Below are 19,021 nucleotides of genomic sequence, written 5' to 3'. Positions count from 1 at the left end.
GCTCTCCTGTCATGCAAATTGGATGCCATACGAATAAGTGCAAACCCAGCCTTAAGCTTTGACAAAAAAAAAAAACCTAGAATGTTTGGCTTGTATGCAGAGCTGCACCAGATCTTGCACTCTCCAGTTTTAGTAAATCAACCCTACAGTGACACCATCCACACGAAGAGGAGTACTGACAGCAGAACATCAAGCTGATAAGGAATTTTGCCCAGCCCTTTCAGGAAACCTGTGGAATTTTTCTTCGGCGAGCTAAGAAAGAAAAATAAACTTTTTCGAGATTTTTTTTTTTTCTGTGCTTGAACATTTGGAAATATTACAACTAAAATAAAACAAAGACAAGGGAAAAGTTGCTGAACTTTAAACATTTTCGAGTACCACTAAATAGAGAAGCAAAACAAGGCAGGGTGAATAAATATTTGACTCTGAAGAGAAGCAGATCTGGATCCAGCAAAACATCTGCCATAACAAACTGCAGGAAGAAACAGTGAAACCTTAAACCTAGATCGTTGTGAACTGTCAGGAACTGTCTGCTGCCAGGAGCCTGCCGAGCACCGTGGGGCTGGAGGTAACCTGCTGCGTGGAAGCTGTGGTATTGCACTAGGCATGGCTCTACCCACAGGTAATGCTCTTGATTATATACATACTCCATGTCAGGGCCCACAGATGTGTGGTCTTGTTCATGGAAGGTGAACACTTGAATTAACAAAGGATGGAAATAATAAACCTTTATGATTATGTAGAAGGTAAACAGATATAAAAACCAGGAAGAACAACCTTATGTAAAAATCAGGAGTTAGTTAACCCTTTTAAACTTTAAGGGCTTGTTTACATGAGCGACACTTTATGAGAAGCAATATGCGGTGAATCGCTTTTCAGAGGGCAGCAGAACATTCAATGGGCAGAACTGCTGCCTACTGAATACCTTTTTTTTATTTTTATTTGCAGCCAGTGGGGGACTTTGAATAAGAATACTGTGCCGCAACCACAAGCAAAGAGTTTGTTGTATAAGTTTCCCCTCTCTACACTGTGATCGCAACAGTGTGTAATGAACATACCCCTAGCTTGCAACTGGGCAGTAAAACCGTGGCTCCTGTGTCTGTTCTTGTAATGAGGCCTTAAAGGATACGTTCAGCTTTAAAAAAAAAAAAAATTATTGCACATTTTTTTGCAGGTAAAAATTTGTGGATTCACAATTTTTTTTAGCAGCCTGGAAAGCATTACATGAGCGATCAGCAGATCACGGGTGCCATGCAGGTCTCCTGCAAACTGTCAATGTAAGCTGTCTGCCCCATACAGCGGAAAAGACAGGAAGAATCAATGAACTACCTAGAGTGTTCAAAAACGCAGTGGTTGTTCATTGAGAACTACAAGCCGACAGCTGCAAAGGATGTTGTTAGTCGTAGTCAATTCATTCACAGAACTCTGTGAATGAATGATGCAGATGGGCGGGCTTATCCTTTAAATCAGTATAAAACCCAGAAACAAAAATGTAATACTTTGCAGCTTACAAATCCTTAAAAGCTAATTTCACCATTTAAAAAATAAATAGATGCACATATTTATTATTATTATTTAGGAAGACTCCACAGGCTCCTGTAGACACATCCTCCAGCTTTGTGCCTGCACCTCCGTAGGGGGCTTTCAGTTATAAAGCTGGAGGAAGTGTGAATGAACTACAAGGGCACTCATCAGCACCCTCACAATTCATTGAGAACTACAAGCCGTCTGCTGCGGTGGAAGATGGAATCTGTAGTCTCTACATTCACAGACATCCGGAGCAGGAAGCTGGAACATGTAATACCTCCTTCTCTCTAGCCCCCTCGTCACCTCCTCCCATGCTCGCCTCCAGGACTTTTCCAGAGCCTCTCCAATCCTATGGAACTCCTTACCCTTATCTGTCCGATTATCTCCTACTCTATTAGCTTTTAGGCGATCTCTGAAAACCCTCCTTTTCAGAGAAGCCTATCCTACCAACACCTAACAAATGCACCTCCATTTCCTCCATCAAACCATCCCCCACGATTATTGCCTTTTGTTTCACTTGACCCTCCCTTCTAGATTGTAAGCTCTAACGAGCAGGGCCCTCTAGTTCCTCCTGTTTTGAATTGTATTGTAACTGTATTGTCTTCCCTCACATTGTAAAGCGCTGCGCAAACTGTAGGCGCTATATAAATCCTGTATAATAATAATAATAATATACCCTAAATATCGGTGTAATGTGCAACATGCTACAAAAGGTAAATGTATCCATTAAAAGTTCGTTCACTCCCTGCGATGTTTATATTTGAATTTCTCTAATTCATGTTTTGAGGCTGCTATGCTATTTTTGCCATGTATGACTGAGCCCTATGGGCACACTTTGCACTGTTGTAAGTTTTGTTTACTTTTTCATGAAACCTTAATAAAAAATATTGGAAATTAAAAGTTCGTTCACATTTGCTGTGATCTCTAAAGAATGATCCACATTCAGTTTTCACTTTAGAAAGCATTTGACAGGTGGGGAGGAGGCGTTGTATTCTAAACCGGCATGCTGCAACTGTGTGCATTGCACACGCTTGCAGAGCAGCTCCATTCACTTCACTGAGTTGTCTGAGTTGAACTGGCCAGTATATCTGGCAGAAGCATGTGTGCAGTGCTGTTTATTTTTTGAAAATATATTTATTGAGGTTTTTGCTTTACAGAAAAAACTCAAAAGTTAAACAAAACCCAAAAAAGAGAGAAACATGCGCTACCCATGCAGGAGTGCTAGAGAAAAGTTTCTTGCATGGATAACATATGAATATAAATGGTGTGGCTAAACAGAACGGTAAAAAGGATAGCATGAAATCGGGTAGCAGTAGTACAAACCGAGATCAAACACTCCAAAGGTGATCTCGCCCAGTAGCAGTGCTGCTTTTTATTCAGTTTTTGTAAAAGCGCAGCTCAATCTCAGGGCTTTACCACCCCTCAACGGCTAGTCTGAACAAGCCCTAAATATGGGCTTTTTTTCTTTATTTTCACCTTGTAATCTGGCAAGTAACACACTTCCTATCTTAGGGTGTCTTCACTCTCGATAGAGGAGCAACGGGGGACAGCAGCGTTATCAATCCAAAGAGGGTAGTTTTAGATGGACTTGGCTAAGGCAGCCCATACATTAGTCATTTTTATAGTTCAACCTGTGGATTGAACGAAAAAATTACCCAATATCCCCAGCAATACAATCAATGTGGATGGGGGAGTCCTTCCTGCTGAGTTATTGTATTCTGACATTGGAAACGTCACAGATTTGGAAAAACCCAATCGATTTCTGTACAACCAGCCTGCCAATACATGGATCGAATTTTGGACGGTCCCTACTGAACTGGCTGAATTTCGATCCATGTATGGCCAGTTTGACAGATTAAAGGCCCGTACACACGATCAGATTATCGAATGATCTGTCGTCCGTTTTTTGTGGCATGCTAGTCTGATGTGGAAAGTGAAGAGGTTATTTTCATATGAATTTTCCCGTACGACAGAATTCTACTTCAGAAGTGATGTCATGTGTTGGATTTCGTTGTATGTGTTCTTTCGTCTCTGAGCATGCCTAGTCTTGCTCTTAAGATTTCTTTCTGTCGAAAACTGTACTAATGAGACGAAAATCGGACGTTGTGTTGACGGACAATAAAAATTATATAGCCTGCACATCACGTTTTTTTTCGGCCGAAAAGTCGAAGTCGGCTGTCGAAAGCACCATACTAACAATCCGAAAATCGGCAGATCTGTCGTCGGACGAAATTACCCTTCAGATTTTCTTATCGTGTGTACGGGCCTTAAAGCAGAGCTCCAGCTAACACTTTTACAGCCTTTGCCAACCCTTTGAACACAGAGAAACCCTTCTTACAGAAGATGAGTGACAGAATCTGGAGCAGCAGATTAACATCAAATTTTGTGTTAAAATTGGCAAAAGTGCTTCTGTTATAACAGGTTTATGGTGAACTTTCCATGAAGAAATCAAGTGTTTTTGAATGGCATAGACGGTTTAAGGTGGGGAGGGAAGTTGTCCACGATGACGCAAGAAGTGGGCAGTCAAAAACACAAAGGACAGATGCAAATGTGGACAGAGAATCTGTTTGAAGGAAAAAAACAGGACTCTGGCCTTACAAGTGGATTGTCCACTACGACAATGCTCTTGCACAGGATGCGTTAAGTGTTTGAGTTCCTGGCCCAGAAATCCATTCCGAAACTTGACCAACAATGTTATTCCCCTGAATCCCCTGTGACTTTTGGCTGTTTCCAAAACTAAAAAATGCCTGAAAAGGACAGAGATTTTATGACATTCCAGATATCCAGCGCACCACGATAAAGATACTGCTCAGCCGTCTGGAAAACGAATTCCAAGAATGCTTCCAGCAATGACACAGTTGTCTAGAAAAGTGTGTCGCTTCACAAGGGGACTCATTTGAAGGTGACAACAGCCCCTAGTGTATAGGTAAGTTTTTTTTTTTTACAGTCCCTTCCTGGAATTAAATTGTCAAACCTCCTATATATAGTATGCATTCCATCTGTGTACCTAGAGTTCAGCTTTATAAGAGACTTGTAGCAAAAGCTTTTTTGGCCATACTTCTCTTGTGGGTCACAGAAGTGTACCTACTTTTGCACTCCTGTGACCCAGACTCGTCTTATAGGGGGCTAAAGCCCGCTACCAGCTGACGTCACATAGCTGCTCCAGGCTCTGGAAGGATCCCAACCATATTGTCAGCCAGCTGCACCCACCCAAATGTGCTCCAGTGAGTGCTGCAGGGGTAAAGCGGAAAACAGTGGCTGACAGTCACCTCTCTTCACTCTGAGAAGACCGAGAACTGATTGATCAGCGGTCATGTGAATGCTCAGTTCTCTGTCTGAAGCCAGACATAGATGGAGCAATTTTCTTTCCTGCAACAACGGATTGCAGGAAATAAAAACACTCAATTAGCCCATCAACACAGTCAGTGTAGATGGGGGAATCCCTCTTACAGGGCCATTGTGTTCTTCCGTGGGGGGAGCTGCCCTTGCTGGGAGAACACAGTGATTATTGTCAGCAGCTATAGCACCCGCTAGCAATAATCGCATTCAAAATCTGACAGGCTAGTTGTACCCAAGTTGATCAATCAACTTGGGTATGTTCAGCCTGCCCATACATGGTTTGAATCTCGGCCGGTCCCTACTAACCTGGCCAAGATTTGAACCATCAACCATTTAAAAGTCAGCGGGGGACAGCGGCAGCATCACACCAATGCTGCAGCATAGAGGTGAGTATAAGGGTTTTTATTTTTAAACCCATTCTTCTCCTTTAAAATCTTTATTTATTCGACAGATATTTTTTAAACATGCTAGCTGTGCATAAAATATACTGTATATACTAATACACCAATATACTTGTAAATCCATAGCAATTTGCTTTCCGATTCACCAAAGTCACAGTTTGAAAGTTGATCTGTAGCCACATATAAATGTTTAACATGTTTTTTAAAAGGCTGGAAACCACTGAGGAAGTACATTCCTATTACTGTGGCCAGAGTCTTGTTTCACTAGAGGTGTGTTTGACATGAAGTCTTGAAGAACCTCACTAGAGGAAATGGTTTTAAGAACAGACATACTATAATTTTATTGCCTTTTCTAAAGCAGCATTATTACTTTGTTTTTCTTTTTATTTGAATAGGGATTTCCACTTTATAAGTATGAGCCCTTCTTTAGAAGCCTCCGGGAAAATGTAGTAGTCTAACCTCCCTCATCCATTATGTCTGAACTGCTGATACTCTTTAAACTTCCATTAGTGCTGCAAGTAGAATGGGAGACTGCAAGTCCCGACCACTGCAAACATGGTAACGGAGATAGGGATTCCTCTATGTTGCTTAAAAGAAGGATTTAACATTTAAAAAGTGGAGGGGCATTTAAAATGATACTTTTTAGAATTATGAGTGTGTGGCAGTCGCTATAATGGAAGGTTCACAGTAGTGGCTTCATGGGACAGATAGGCTCCTCACAACTCAAAAATATGAGTTGTATTTTTCAGCGCAGAAGGCTGTTACTGAAAATAGGTCTTAAGCTGGCCATAGATAGATTGAAATTCAACCAGTTTAGCAGAGACCAGCTGAAATTTGACTCATCTATGGCCGTTACTGCTCGACAGAAGTCAATCTGAGGATCAACTTCTGTCGAATGGGACTATTGGAAAATTTTTATTCGATCAGAGGCTGCAGCACTGGTCTGTGTATTCTCACAGCAGAATGTCAGAATACAATAGCACAGCAGGGAGGATTTCTCTATGCACCCTGCTTGTATGTATGGGGGAATCTAGTCAGTTTTTTTATCAGTCTGCTGGCTGATGACTATCTATCTATGGCCAACCTTTCCAGAGGCAGTAATGTGCAAATTTAAACCTCTTAATCCTCCGATTTTTCTCTCTCTTGCTCAGCGTTCATTACCGTTTTTAGTTGACAGTGCATAAATGTTCACAAAATTTCTCATCCGATTTTTTTTTTTTTTTGGACATTTGTTACCAGACTTCCGGGTTGTCAGCAACTTCAGATCATGCGCGGTTTTTCGTATCTGATTTTTCACGGACGCACTGCATACACATTAAACGAAAATTGGTCATCTGGGGATGGACGATAAAAATTTTGGTGTTTGTCCCTCCGTATTTTTTCGTTGAAAATGTCGGCATCGGCTGCTGAAAGTTGTGTACACACTAGCCGAAAATCGTACGATTTTACCGCGGATGGGAATTTTCGGCATACTTTCTACTAGTGTGTACCCCACTTTAGATGGGATTTTTTTAAGGCAACCATCGAAGTACTTACAAATGATTTCTAAATTAAACAATGAAAAAGTATCTTTCTATAACATATATCAAAATCATTCAAAACACGTACAGACTATTGACATGGTTGTAAATCCATTTTTGTATTTGACAGAGTGGTAATATATCCCTAAAGAAGAGATTATTCTGAAAAAGCTTGTTGGATACCAATTGGCTGAACAAACCTTGCAGTCAGTGTCCAATAATTGTGTGGTTTTGAAAACCAGTGATTGGGAATACCACTATGCTTAAATGAGAATTGATAGTTATATAGCTATGAGAACTCACCAATCTACATTGTTTTTATGGTCTGTACATGTTTTGAATGATTATGATAAATTTTATGGAAAGATACTTTTTCATTTTTTTAACATAGGAAAAATGTTAAATTTTAACTTAACCTAAGTACTTCTATGGTTGCCCTAAAATATCTCGACTTAGAGGTGTAAATTTGCAAATTATGTACAAAAAGAGGGATGATGGCAGCAACACCCTCAGTCACAAAGACATGATTTTCTTTATAATACCTTTCCAGAGGCTTGCTGTCTCTAAGGAAGAACCAAGGCAAGCTTGCGAATTCTAGGGTGATGACTGGACACCCAATGGTCTGGTGCCAGGGACTTTTCCTGCCTCATCGTCACTTGGAAGCATTGGATTGGGACAGTTTCCTGCCCCCACCTCCTTACATCTATATACAGGCACTACTTTACTGGAGGTTAAATCACCAACAAGGTGACAATATGTTTTTTAGGCTTGAAGTTATTGGGGGCTTGAGTTGTGCCTTTTTTTTGTTTAATGAGTTAAGGGTATTATCGTGTTAAGATTTTTGTGTTTATTTTACCCTAAATAAAAAGTCATTGCCAATATACTCTATTGTTTTAATATTGCTAATAATTGCATTGAACATTGTGGTGGGCCTGTGCAATCCTATGAAGTAAAGCTGAAAAAAATGTAACATTTCTATCTGGGAAACTTCCAGGAAAAGCAATCAGCTTACTCCTTTCAATGTGTAACTTGCAGTGAAAGACAGAACTTGTTATGACAGTTTTATCAGATATTTTTATAAATGAGGGAATAGCAGTTTTCAGGACTTGTCTTCTGCCACATCTACAAAATGAAGCAATACTAATCCTGAGATACCAGTGCCAGAGTTCAGGGCAAACAAATTATAATTCAAATAAAAATGTTTTTTTTGGTCTACGTCAATTTCCTCCACCATTAGCACCAACCTGTCATGGAGTTCTCCGATGTGCACAGTTGTTCTCTAAGCTTCTCAATGTCATCGGGGTGTGTCTGCTCATACAAAGTACTCCCAAACCATTCTGACTGAGGCTGGTTGAGTACAGGAGTGACCGAGTCTGACACATAGATGACTCTTCCAGTCTCTGCTGCCACTACAAACAGGAATCCATCAGCAGCTTCCAGTATTAGATGCTTTAGCTCCTGATGAAGAGAGAAACAAGATGTGAGGGGTTCATGAACCATCGTTATAAGAGACATAATTTAACCAGGCTACTGGTTAGACCAGGGATCCTCAAACTACGGCCCTCCAGCTATTGCAGAACTACACATCCCATGAGGCATTGTAAAACTCTGATATTCACAGATATGACTAGGCATGATGGGAATTGTAGTTCCTGAACAACTGGAGGGCCATAGTTTGAAGACCCCTGGGTTAGACTGTAGGATAGGATTTTCTATAAAGCATTTTAGTAAAAGGTCCCTCTACTTTCGTGGGGAAAAAAAATAGCAAAAAAAAAAAAAAAATGAAAATATCATAATAAGAAAAATAATATAGCATTTACAACTGTGAATCAAGTCATATTGTAATTGAATGTGTTTAAAAATTACCTTACCATTTCAATCTGCAGTGCTGTACATTCCTGTAAAATGCAATATGTCTACTTGGAGACGTTCTGTACACAGATGGTGTGCAGAACACCCCCTGAAAATGTCATTTCAGCTTGTGTGATTGGCTTACTGATTTTTCTAGGAGTCTGCACTAAGATATTTGGCATCCCCTGCAACAAAAATGTCATTTTGGTGAGATACTCCCAAAGGGTAATAACATCTAAAGGTACACAGAGCTTAGAGCCCTGCAGGTGCAGCAGCTGAGTGACATTTTTTAAAATCACTCCCATATAAATTTACTCTGCACATGGACACAAACAAAAAAAGCTATTTCTTCAGGATAACAAAAGGTAGAAATCTGCAACAAAAAGTTGTTAAACTCCATGCAATGTGCATAGATCACCCAAAGGGGAATGTTTTTTTCTCACCAAAAGTGGAGTTACTCTTTAAGCTAAACTAGATTGTTCAAATCATGTATTATCTACTTTCTTTTTCATCACAATTAAACTCTAATCAATCATTTAGTGTGGAATCACTTTGTTGCGGTGCATAGATACATACTGTATGTTAATGTGCTCTATGTTGTGCATTAATGTGCTTTACACTGTGTACACTATGCCCATTTATTCCGAATAGGCTGCCAATGCAATTCTATGCAAGCTGTAACACAGCTGCACCATTTTTTTTCTATAATGCATTGCACCACAATGCACAGCTGGTTTACATTTACGCAGAAACTAATTTACATTGCGGCATGCTTGGTATGTGTTTTAGGTTGAGGCAATGAAGGGAGGGAAAGCCGCTCAGGTGTACGTTCAAAACCCGGTGCAGGTCAGATCCGTCATCCAAGAGTAGAAGAAATCCAATTTTTGAGACCGCACTCAGGATATTGTAATGAAATCAAAAGTTTCTTTATTCCTCATAAATAAAGTAGACAGACAGTGTGCAAACAGACGTGTCAGGTTGACGCGTTTCACAACGCTGTAGGTCGCTTACTCATAACCACACCAACCGTGTGGTTATGAGTAAGCGACCTACAGCATTGTGAAACGCGTCAACCTGACACGTCTGTTTGCACACTGTCTGTCTACTTTATTTATGAGGAATAAAGAAACTTTTGATTTCATTACAATATCATGAGTGCGGTCTCAATAATTGGATTTCTTCTACTCTTGGATGTGTTTTAGGTTGCCACTCAAAACTAAGGGCACAGCTACATCACTTAGTACCATGCATTAACGTGCGGTTTGGTAATGTACATTTTACAGCATGTTACAAAAATGCACTTATGTGCAGACAAGTACAGCTAAAGACAGCTGAAAATACCAATCACCTGGCTAAAATATTTACAGTAAATTTCACATATCCATTTTCTTTTATTTAAATGGTTGTATACTGGATGGATAAATAAAAGCATCCTTGTCATGAGCCAAAAGACCTGTGCGAGAAGCCTCAGATGGAAGCTGCTATCCTCTCAGACAACACACTAACTCAGAGGCAGCGATGGTGAACCTGTTCAGCTTCACTGCAAATAGTATCACTGCCTTTGAGCTAGTATCCAACCCAGGGTCTGTAGAATGACAGCTGCCATTTCAGGCGTCTTGCTTAGGCATTTTGCTTCAGAACAAATTCACTTTAAAGGAATTCTGCACTGGGAAACTTGTAAGCTGCCATTGCCAATCTCCTTTTGAAGTCAGGCAACTCCAGACAACTAAAATTTTCAGAAGCTCAGAAAAGGCAGCCTGGTTTGCAATACAGATTTCTTTAAAAAATACTCCAAGCACATATATTGTACAAATATAAATATGTATATAATGTATATAAGTACATACAGTGCTGTGAACAAGTATTTGCCCCCTTCCTGATTTATTTTTATTTTTTTATATTTGTCATACTTAAATTATTCTGATCATCAAACAAGTGTTGTTTTACACAAAGATAACCTGCCTTGTAAAAAAGTAACTGCCCCTAAACCTAGTAACCGGTTGTGCCACCCTTGGCAGCAATAACTGCAATTAAGCATTTGTGATAACTGGCAATGAGTCTTTCACATCACTGTGGGGGAATTTTGGCCCACTCTTCTGTGCATAATTGTTTTAATCAGCCACATTGGAGGGTCTTCCAGCATGAACGGTCTGGTTAAGGTGATGCCACAGCATCTCAATTGGATTTAAAGTGGTTGTAAAGCCTTAAAGTTTTTCACCTTAATGCATTCTGTGCATTAAAGTGAAAAACCTTCTGTGCTGCAGCTCCTCCCAAACCACCTCTTTTTCCTACCTGAGCCCGATCCGATCCAGCCATGTGCACGAGCTTCAGATGCTTTCCCTCACCTCATTGGAAAGACTGAGAGCAGCAGGAGCCATTGGCTCCCGCTGCTGTCAATAAAAAGTTGTGACGCGCAGGGGGGGGGGGGGGGGCTGAGTCCCGCTGTCTGTGTCAATGGACGCAGCAGCAGGACTCAGAAGCAAGCCTGCAACGATGTCCCCATGGAAAGCGGCTTTCCATGGGCACACCCGATTAAGAGGAGGAGCCAGGAGCACCAGCGGGGACCCCCAGAGGAAGAGGATCGGGGCTGCTGTGTGCTATTTTTATTTGTTTAAAAAATAAAGGTTTACAATCACTTTAAGGCCCCTTTCACACTAGTGCGACTTGTCCTGCGATTTTGGACCGCAAAATCGCATGACAAGTCGTTTTCCATTATTTTCAACGAGCCCCATTCATATCAGTGCGTTTTGAAGTCGCACCGACTTCAAAGTAGTTCCTGCACTACTTTGCCATGATTTGATTGCGTTTTGAGCCATAGCCATAGCCATTGCTTTCAAAATCGCGTGTCAAAATCACGGTAAAATCAAGTCGCATAAGTGTGAAAGGGGCCTTAGTCCGAACTTTGACTAGGCTGCTCCAAAACCTTAAAGGGGTTGTAAAGGTTTTTTTTTTAAATAAAAATAACAAACATGTTTTGCCTACCTGCGCTGTGCAAGGTTTTTGCACAGAGCGGCCCCAATCCCCCTCTTCTGGGGTGCCCCGTGGGCACTCCTGGCTCCTCCTTTTCATCAGGTGCCTCCACGGAAAGCCGCTTTCCCTGGGGCACACGAGCAGGCGTGTTCCCGACTCCTGCTGCTGCATCTATTGACACAGACAGCGGGACTCGGCCCCGCCCCCCACGTCACTAGATTTGATTGACAGCAGCGGGAGCCAATGACTCCTGTTACTATCAATCCGTCCAATGAGATGAGAGCCAGTGGCTGGAGCTGCTGGGCTTGTGCATGGCACTGGAACAAATGGGCTCAGGTAAGAAAAAGTTGGGGGGGGGGGTCTGGGGGGACACTGCAGCAAAGAATACATTCTATGCAGTAAGGTAAAAAATCTTAAGGTCAAAAACATTCAGACTTTACAATTCCTTTAATTTTATTTTTATTGAGCCATTCAGAGGTGGACTTGCTGGTGTGTTTCGGATCATTGTCCTGCACTTGAGCTTGATGTCACGAACTGATGGCCGGACATTCTCCTTCAGGAATTTCTGGTAGAGCGCAGAATTCATGGTTCCATCAATCATGGCAATTTGTCCAGGTCCTGAATAAGCAAAGCAGCCCCAGACCATCATACTACCACCACCATTTTTAACTGCTGATATGATATTATTTTTATGAAATACTGTTAGATTTACACCAGATGTAAGGGGACACACACCTTCCAAAAAGTTTTTGTCTCATTAGTCCAAACAACATTTGCCCAAAAGTCTTGGGAATAATCAAAATGTTTTTTAGCAAATGTGAAACAAGTCTTTGTGTTCTTTTTGGTCAGCAGTGGCTTTGGCGTTGGAACTCCCTATTATGGATGCCATTTTTGTATAGTATCTTTCTTATTGTTGAATCGTGAACACTGACCTTAACTGAAGCAAGTGAGGCCTGCAGTTCTTTAGATGTTGTTCTGGGTTCTTTTATGACCTCCTGGATGAGTCGTCGTTGTGCTCTTGGTGTACTTTTTGTTGTCGGCCGGCCACTCCAGGGAAGGTTCACTATTGTTCTAAGTTTTCTCTATTTGTGTATAATGGCTCTCACTGTGGTTTGCTGGAGTCATAAAGCCTTAGAAATGACGTTGCAACCCTTTCCAGACTGATACATATCAAATACTTTGTTTCTGATCTGTTCTTGAATTTATTTACATCACGGCAGGATGTGTTGCTTTTTGAGATCTGTTTAAAGTGGTTCTAAAGCCTTAAGGTTTTTCATCTCGATGCATTATGTGCATTTAGGTGGAAAACCTTTTGTGCTGTAGCTCCCCCCCCCCCCCCAGACCTACCTGAGCCTGATCCGACCCAGCCATGTGCACAAGCCATTGACCCCTGCTGCTGTCAATCAAATCAAGTGACATGGGAGCGGGAGGTGTGCCCGGGTCCCGCTGTCTGTGTCAATGGATGCAGCAGTGGGACTCAGGAGTGAGCCCGCACAGGTGCCCTCAAGGAAAGTTGCTTTCTGTGGGAGCACCCGATAAAGAGGAGTGAGGACCGGGTCTGCTCTGTGCAAAGCAATTGCACAGAGCAGGTTACTATAGGCATGCATGTTATTTTTATTTTAAAAAAAGAGGGTTTGCAACCCCTTTAAGTCATTTCTTGATTCAACAGGTCTGGTAGTAAACAGGCCTGAATGAGGCAAATGAAATTTAACTACCAAAAACTGTTGCTAATCACAGTTCATTCATGATTTAGCAAGAGGGAAAATTACTTTTTCACATAGGGGTCTGGCAGGTTTGGACAGATTTTTTCCTTTTCTATTTTCTATTTCCTCAGGTTATCTTTGTGTAATATTAAAATGTGTTTGATTATCTGAATCATTTAAGTGTGACAAATATGCAAAAAAAAAAAAAAATCAGGAAAGGGGGCAAATACTTTTTCACAACACTTTATGTGCCTACTGCTACATGCCTAATGTTACAATCATAAGGTTTATGTTAGACACCTATAAAAAAACGTGGAATTCCTGCTTAACACTTACTATGCTTAAAACAGTTTCCACCCCTTCCTCCTGTTACCTAACCTGCCAAACCTGTGTAAAATAAAATCTGTATACCTAGCTATTTTTAGTCCATTCTGGCCTGGTCATATGATTCCCTGTATCAATGAGCGGTGGAAGGGGAGAAGCGGGAGCACTAAATAACTGGGAATTCCAGGAGTGGTGATTTCATGCATAGGCTCCCATGTCCAAGGAGTTGTCAGTGCTCCCTCTTCTCCACTGCAGCTGCTGCCCACTAGTACAGGGGCGCTGGTGTTTCAGGATCACATGACCAGATCAGAGCATACTAAAAATAGGTATAAAGATCTTTTTTACACAGGTTAGGCAGGATAGGTAGCAGGAGGTGGTTGAAACATTTTTAAGCATATTTAGTGTTAGGCTGTAATTCCACTTTAACTGTACTTTTATCCAGTGTCTAATATAAAGTAATAATCATAAAATATCTGTGTTGTTTGTAAAAAAAAAAAAAAATCATTACAGAAATTCTAAAATGATAAAATAAATTTCTAATTAACTACCTTGATTTCTATGAATTTAAATGTCAGTTTGATAACCTGTTTCTCAGTGATGTGTAAAGATACACAGTAATGGTCTAGCGTACAGGAAAGGATCTAACCAATGCTGTAAATGTTTAATGCACTGAGGTACTGGCTATCCATCATAATTTAAATCATACCAGAAAGCCCAACTCTAGACATTTTTCTTTAGTTTTGGTACTCCAATAAGATTTTATTTCTGTCTCTGAGTCCCGGACAAAGAGTTTTCCGCTTAGTTTCAGTAACAAACTGTCACACATGGGCACCCAATGGGTGTTGCCAAAACAGAAAATACGGGGAAATCTCCCCAAAGGGGTCAGAGACAGCAATAAAAAAAAACCTTAACCTATTCTATATAACACTAAGAAAAAAGTTTTCGATGGAGTTGAGCTTAAGACAATAATGGCTAGTAATGGATGGTTTTCTGTTGAAATTCAGGTAGTCTATAGCCAGCTTAATTATGCCTTGTAAGCGTACATAATTAGGAGATTTTGCAGAGCATCAGCACCTGTTCTGTCAGGAAGGAGGGTTTATAAGCTCCGTCTGTTGATTTATTTCCTGTCCCTCTCATGGATTTCATATGGGACACAGCCATGCGCAGGATGGTGAGCTTGTCAGGTTTGCGTGCGAGGGCACTGCAGGTGGGAACCATGTCGGACAGCTCTGTGATGTACTGTGTCATCTTATTCCTCCGACGTCTTTCAATTTCACTGTGATTCTCTCTGAAAGCAGAATCAGAGCAGGAGAAAAAAACGGAAGAGTATAAGAATCAGCACCAAGCAGAGCCGTCCAGGGACACGGTCCCCGCAACCCAACGAACACACGTGGGCAGGAAATAAGTACACAAACGTCTTTATCAGTGTCTGTTCAGCTTCCATTTTTGTTTCCATTTCACTTGGATCTTGCTAGCAACCTGCTGGACTTGTGCTTGTTCATAAAACATTCCAGAGTCCGATTAGCAGTTTCTTTTTGGGATTCTTTTCAAATGTTTGTTTTAATGAATTTACTGCTGAGTCTCAAGTGTATTAAACAGCAGGACACTTCAGCAGTAAATATACAGATGGGTTTAAATCAAGGTTCACTCGTAACTTTGCTGGAACATTCAAGGTCAATGCACAGTCACTGTTCCGGGATTTTTTTAATCCCTTTACTTACGGGAGGGTTGCAGGCCAATGCAATGAAAAGAACGTAAGGTAACACTGGCTGCAAAAGGCATTTATGTAATTGCTATTAAATTTATGAGCTGTTTATTGAAAAAAATGGCAATGGTTCCCAGGTAATAGAGCCACCAAGAAAAGCCATTAGAAGCATCTTTACTTTTAATTTCCTATTGAGTCATAAATGAATGTATGTGTTTTGGTCAGGAGCTGAAAAAACACTGGTGAAGACTCCGTAAATGAGGCATATCATGTGCTGTACATATCAGCAGGTCACAGTATGTGTTTGGGTGCCCTGGTCTACATTAGGGTCATGCACAAACTCACTTACCGCTCAGTGCTAACAAACAGAATTCAGAGAATTGTGAATGGTCACGATTAAATATACAAAAATGGTTCATAGTAGTACTTACACAGTGAGTGCATCACAACTTAAGCTTGAGACATATATGCAACTTGACTTCTCACCCCCTGATTCCTAATATTAAGCATAAATGCTGTCTAAGGCAAATGAACAAAGCAACACCAGTGCTCTACTTTGAACAGCAGACCAGTGGCCCTGATGTACAAACACTGGAGAACAGTAATTGGAACAGTTCCTACAGCAACCAATCATATTTTATCTTGCTGTTTCCAACTTAAATGACAGGTTGAATCTGATTGATTGCAATAGGCAAAATGTCCATATTCTTTTCCTATAGTCTTCAAAATTATTCTGTCATTTCAGGTAAGATCACATTGCAGTATAAAAGTCTGACACAATGCAGAAATTGTATTTACTTTTAAAACTGATGCCAAATGTTTACACTAGTACACACAATCTTACGTTGTCAAAATTCATACTGCCATCACTAAGTAGCTAGTAAGGATAAGCAAGGCTAATTCCCTGCCCTGTAACGCATGCAACAAAGGGATGGGGATGCTGGGGACATCATTGACCATGACATTGTACATGTGTCCATATTAGGTTAATGATGTCACCAGCCTCATTGTCCCATTGTTACATGTGACTGTGGGGAATTACATGGCCGTAGCTGATTGGGGCAGTGGCCTGCTGTCATATGACAGGTTCCCATAGGCTTTGCTGGAAATGGGTTTGGCAGGAACCTTAGCTCACCCTTAGTATCTACCAGTAAAAAAAATCTGTAGATTTGGGGGTTTATTTACTAAAGTTAACAAAAACTGGATTTTTGACTTACCGTAAAAGCCTTTTCTCCTAAATTCAATGATGGACGCAGTTCTCTGATCCATATCAGTAGGGTATACTGCCCCCTACAGGAGTAGGACCCTAGGCAGAAAAAAGTTCTGGCTACGCCTATGGGCAGTCCCGGAGGGTACATACTCTCACTTCCTGCATAGGATGTCAGTTTTGTATCAAAGCAGTGTCAGAAAGTAACACCAACCCAACTCAATATAGAGGAGCGGGTACTGCTTCCGTCAATGAACTTAAGAGAAAAGGATTTTATGGTAAGTCAAAAATCCAGTTTTCTCTATTGTTCATTGACAGACGCAGTTCTCTGATCCATATCAGTAGGGACAGCCCAAAGCAGTGCCATAAAAGGTGGTAACAGCAGAAAAGAACAGGTCCCCAAGACTAAACATAGCCAACCCGGCAACAGAGGACTCATCAGAACAAAAGATGAGGCCCACCTGAAACAAACAGTAAACACCCTGCTCTCCATACAGCAGCCAGCAAAAACTTTGCGGCCAAAAGAGGCAGCTGCAGATGCCAGCACATCCACCTTATAAAATTTGGTAAAGGTGTGAACAGACTACCAGGTAGCTGTCTTGCAACCTGGAGCATAGATGCCTGTATGGCGAAAAAGCCCAGGAATAACTAGGCGCCCGAGTAGAACGCACCAAAACCGGGAAAGGTAGGACCTGACCCTTGATCGAATAAGCCTGCACCACCAGCTGTCTAAGCCATCAGGAAACAGTCGCAGCAGCCCAAGGAAGTCCTGTTCATGGGCCATCCGTAAGTACAGAGAACGAGCCTGACTTACGAAAAGACTCAGCAGTCGCCAAATACACCTTGAGTGCCCGAACTCTATCCAGAGTATGCAATGTGCATTCCGCAGGATGTAAGGGCTTAGGACACAAGATGGTAATACAATGTCCTCGTTCAAGTGAACACTAGAAACCCCCCTCGGAGGAAAGGACGGATCCAGATGAAGTACCACTTGTCTCCATGAACCAACATATAGGGAGAACGACAGGACAATGTTACCAGTGCCGACACCCTGCACACAGAGTGACAGCAACCAGAAGGCCACCTTCTGTAAAAGGTAGGCTGGGGATACCCTCAAATACTTGCAAAAGGAGGTTCTGGAAGAACCGACTGCACCAAATCAAGGGCCCCAGTTGGTGACGGAGGTTGCACAGGAAGTACCAAGTGTCGCACTCCCTGGAAGAAGTTACATACCAGGGAACGGGCGGCCAACGGCCTTTGGAAGAAAATTGCCAAAGCCGAAACCTGACCCTTGACAGTACTCAAGGTCAACTTGTGAGCAAATCATCGTTGAAGGGAGCCAAGATCCGGACCACCGAGTAAGAGGGAGGGGGAACCCAAAGAGACTCACACCACGCAACATACGACTTTATCGTATGAAGAAAAAGCATCCTATAAGTCACTTCCCACGCTTTAAGCAGGGTGGGAATCACCGAAGCAGACAATTCCCTGTCCTTCAGCACCTGGCTTTCAACAGCCAAGCCGGCAAGGCCAGCGACCATAAAGTTGGATGGAAGATTGGCCCTGAGACAATAAATCCTCCCTGAGAGGAAGCCTCCAAGAAGCGTCGGCGGCTAGTCTGACCAGGACGGCGTACCAGCTCGGCGAGGCCAGTCCGGAGCCACGAGAATGACCGGAATCCCTTCCGCCTTGGTCCTGCAAATAATTCTTGGCAGCAACTTGAGAGGAAGAAAGGCAGATAGCAGCTGATACTGACCTTGGCCCATCCGTGAGCACTCTCACACGACCACGCCGGCGTCTATCTCCATGAACCAACTGACATCCTATACAGGAAGTGAGAGGGTGTACCCTCGGGACTGCCCATAGGCGGTGCCAGAACTTTTTTTCTGCCTAGTGTCCTACTCCTGTAGGGAGCAGTATAACCTACTGATATGGATCAGAGAACTGCGTCCGTCAATGAACGATAGAGAAATTATTTTTTTGTAGTACATTACAGGACACAGGATGGAGTATTTAGGTACATTGGGTTATGCCGCTGCGTTCAGGAGATTGAACACAGGCAAAATAAAGTTGTAAAGACAACCCGGTATAAGCCCACCCACTCCCAGAATGCCTTAGATTTGGTAGCAAGCAATAGCTGTGGAGGTAATAGGCCTGTGTTCCATTATGAATTCCAAGAAAAGGATTTATTATAAATCAAATTCTATTTTCTTAATCGTACATTACAGAGCACAGGCTGCATATTGGGGTACACTGGGACAACCCAAAGCAGTTCAACTAAGGGGTGGGCAAGAGGGAAAAAGACTAACAGGCTCACAAAAACCAACAGGTCAGCAGAGGTGGTTTTACAGAGCTTAGAGAGCCGCGTTAGGAACCTAACAACTGAAGCCAGCATCAGAGATTCGAACTGTCGAAAGGGAACCGTAGTTGGACAGTGTGTAACCCTTCCAGACAATGTAGACAATCCCTTTAGG

At 41.9% G+C, this 19,021-nt stretch overlaps 1 protein-coding gene across 2 annotated transcripts in view; it reads right to left on the bottom strand.

Moving 5' to 3' along the window:
- Positions 1–19,021, bottom strand: part of ARNT2 (aryl hydrocarbon receptor nuclear translocator 2) — a 228,672-nt gene that overhangs the window by 141,454 nt on the left and 68,197 nt on the right. For both annotated transcript variants that reach the window (XM_082253227.1, XM_082253228.1), the window contains 2 exons: positions 14,710–14,923; positions 8,032–8,245 (listed from right to left, as the gene is read on the bottom strand). In XM_082253227.1, coding sequence (XP_082109353.1) covers positions 8,032–8,245; positions 14,710–14,923 — 428 coding nt within the window. The remainder of the gene's footprint in view (positions 1–8,031; positions 8,246–14,709; positions 14,924–19,021) is intronic.

This window comes from Pelophylax lessonae (assembly GCF_965119305.1).
Source record: "Pelophylax lessonae genome assembly, chromosome: 4".
NCBI classification, from domain to species: domain Eukaryota; kingdom Metazoa; phylum Chordata; class Amphibia; order Anura; family Ranidae; genus Pelophylax; species Pelophylax lessonae.
This window is presented reverse-complemented; position numbering and strand designations above follow the sequence as displayed.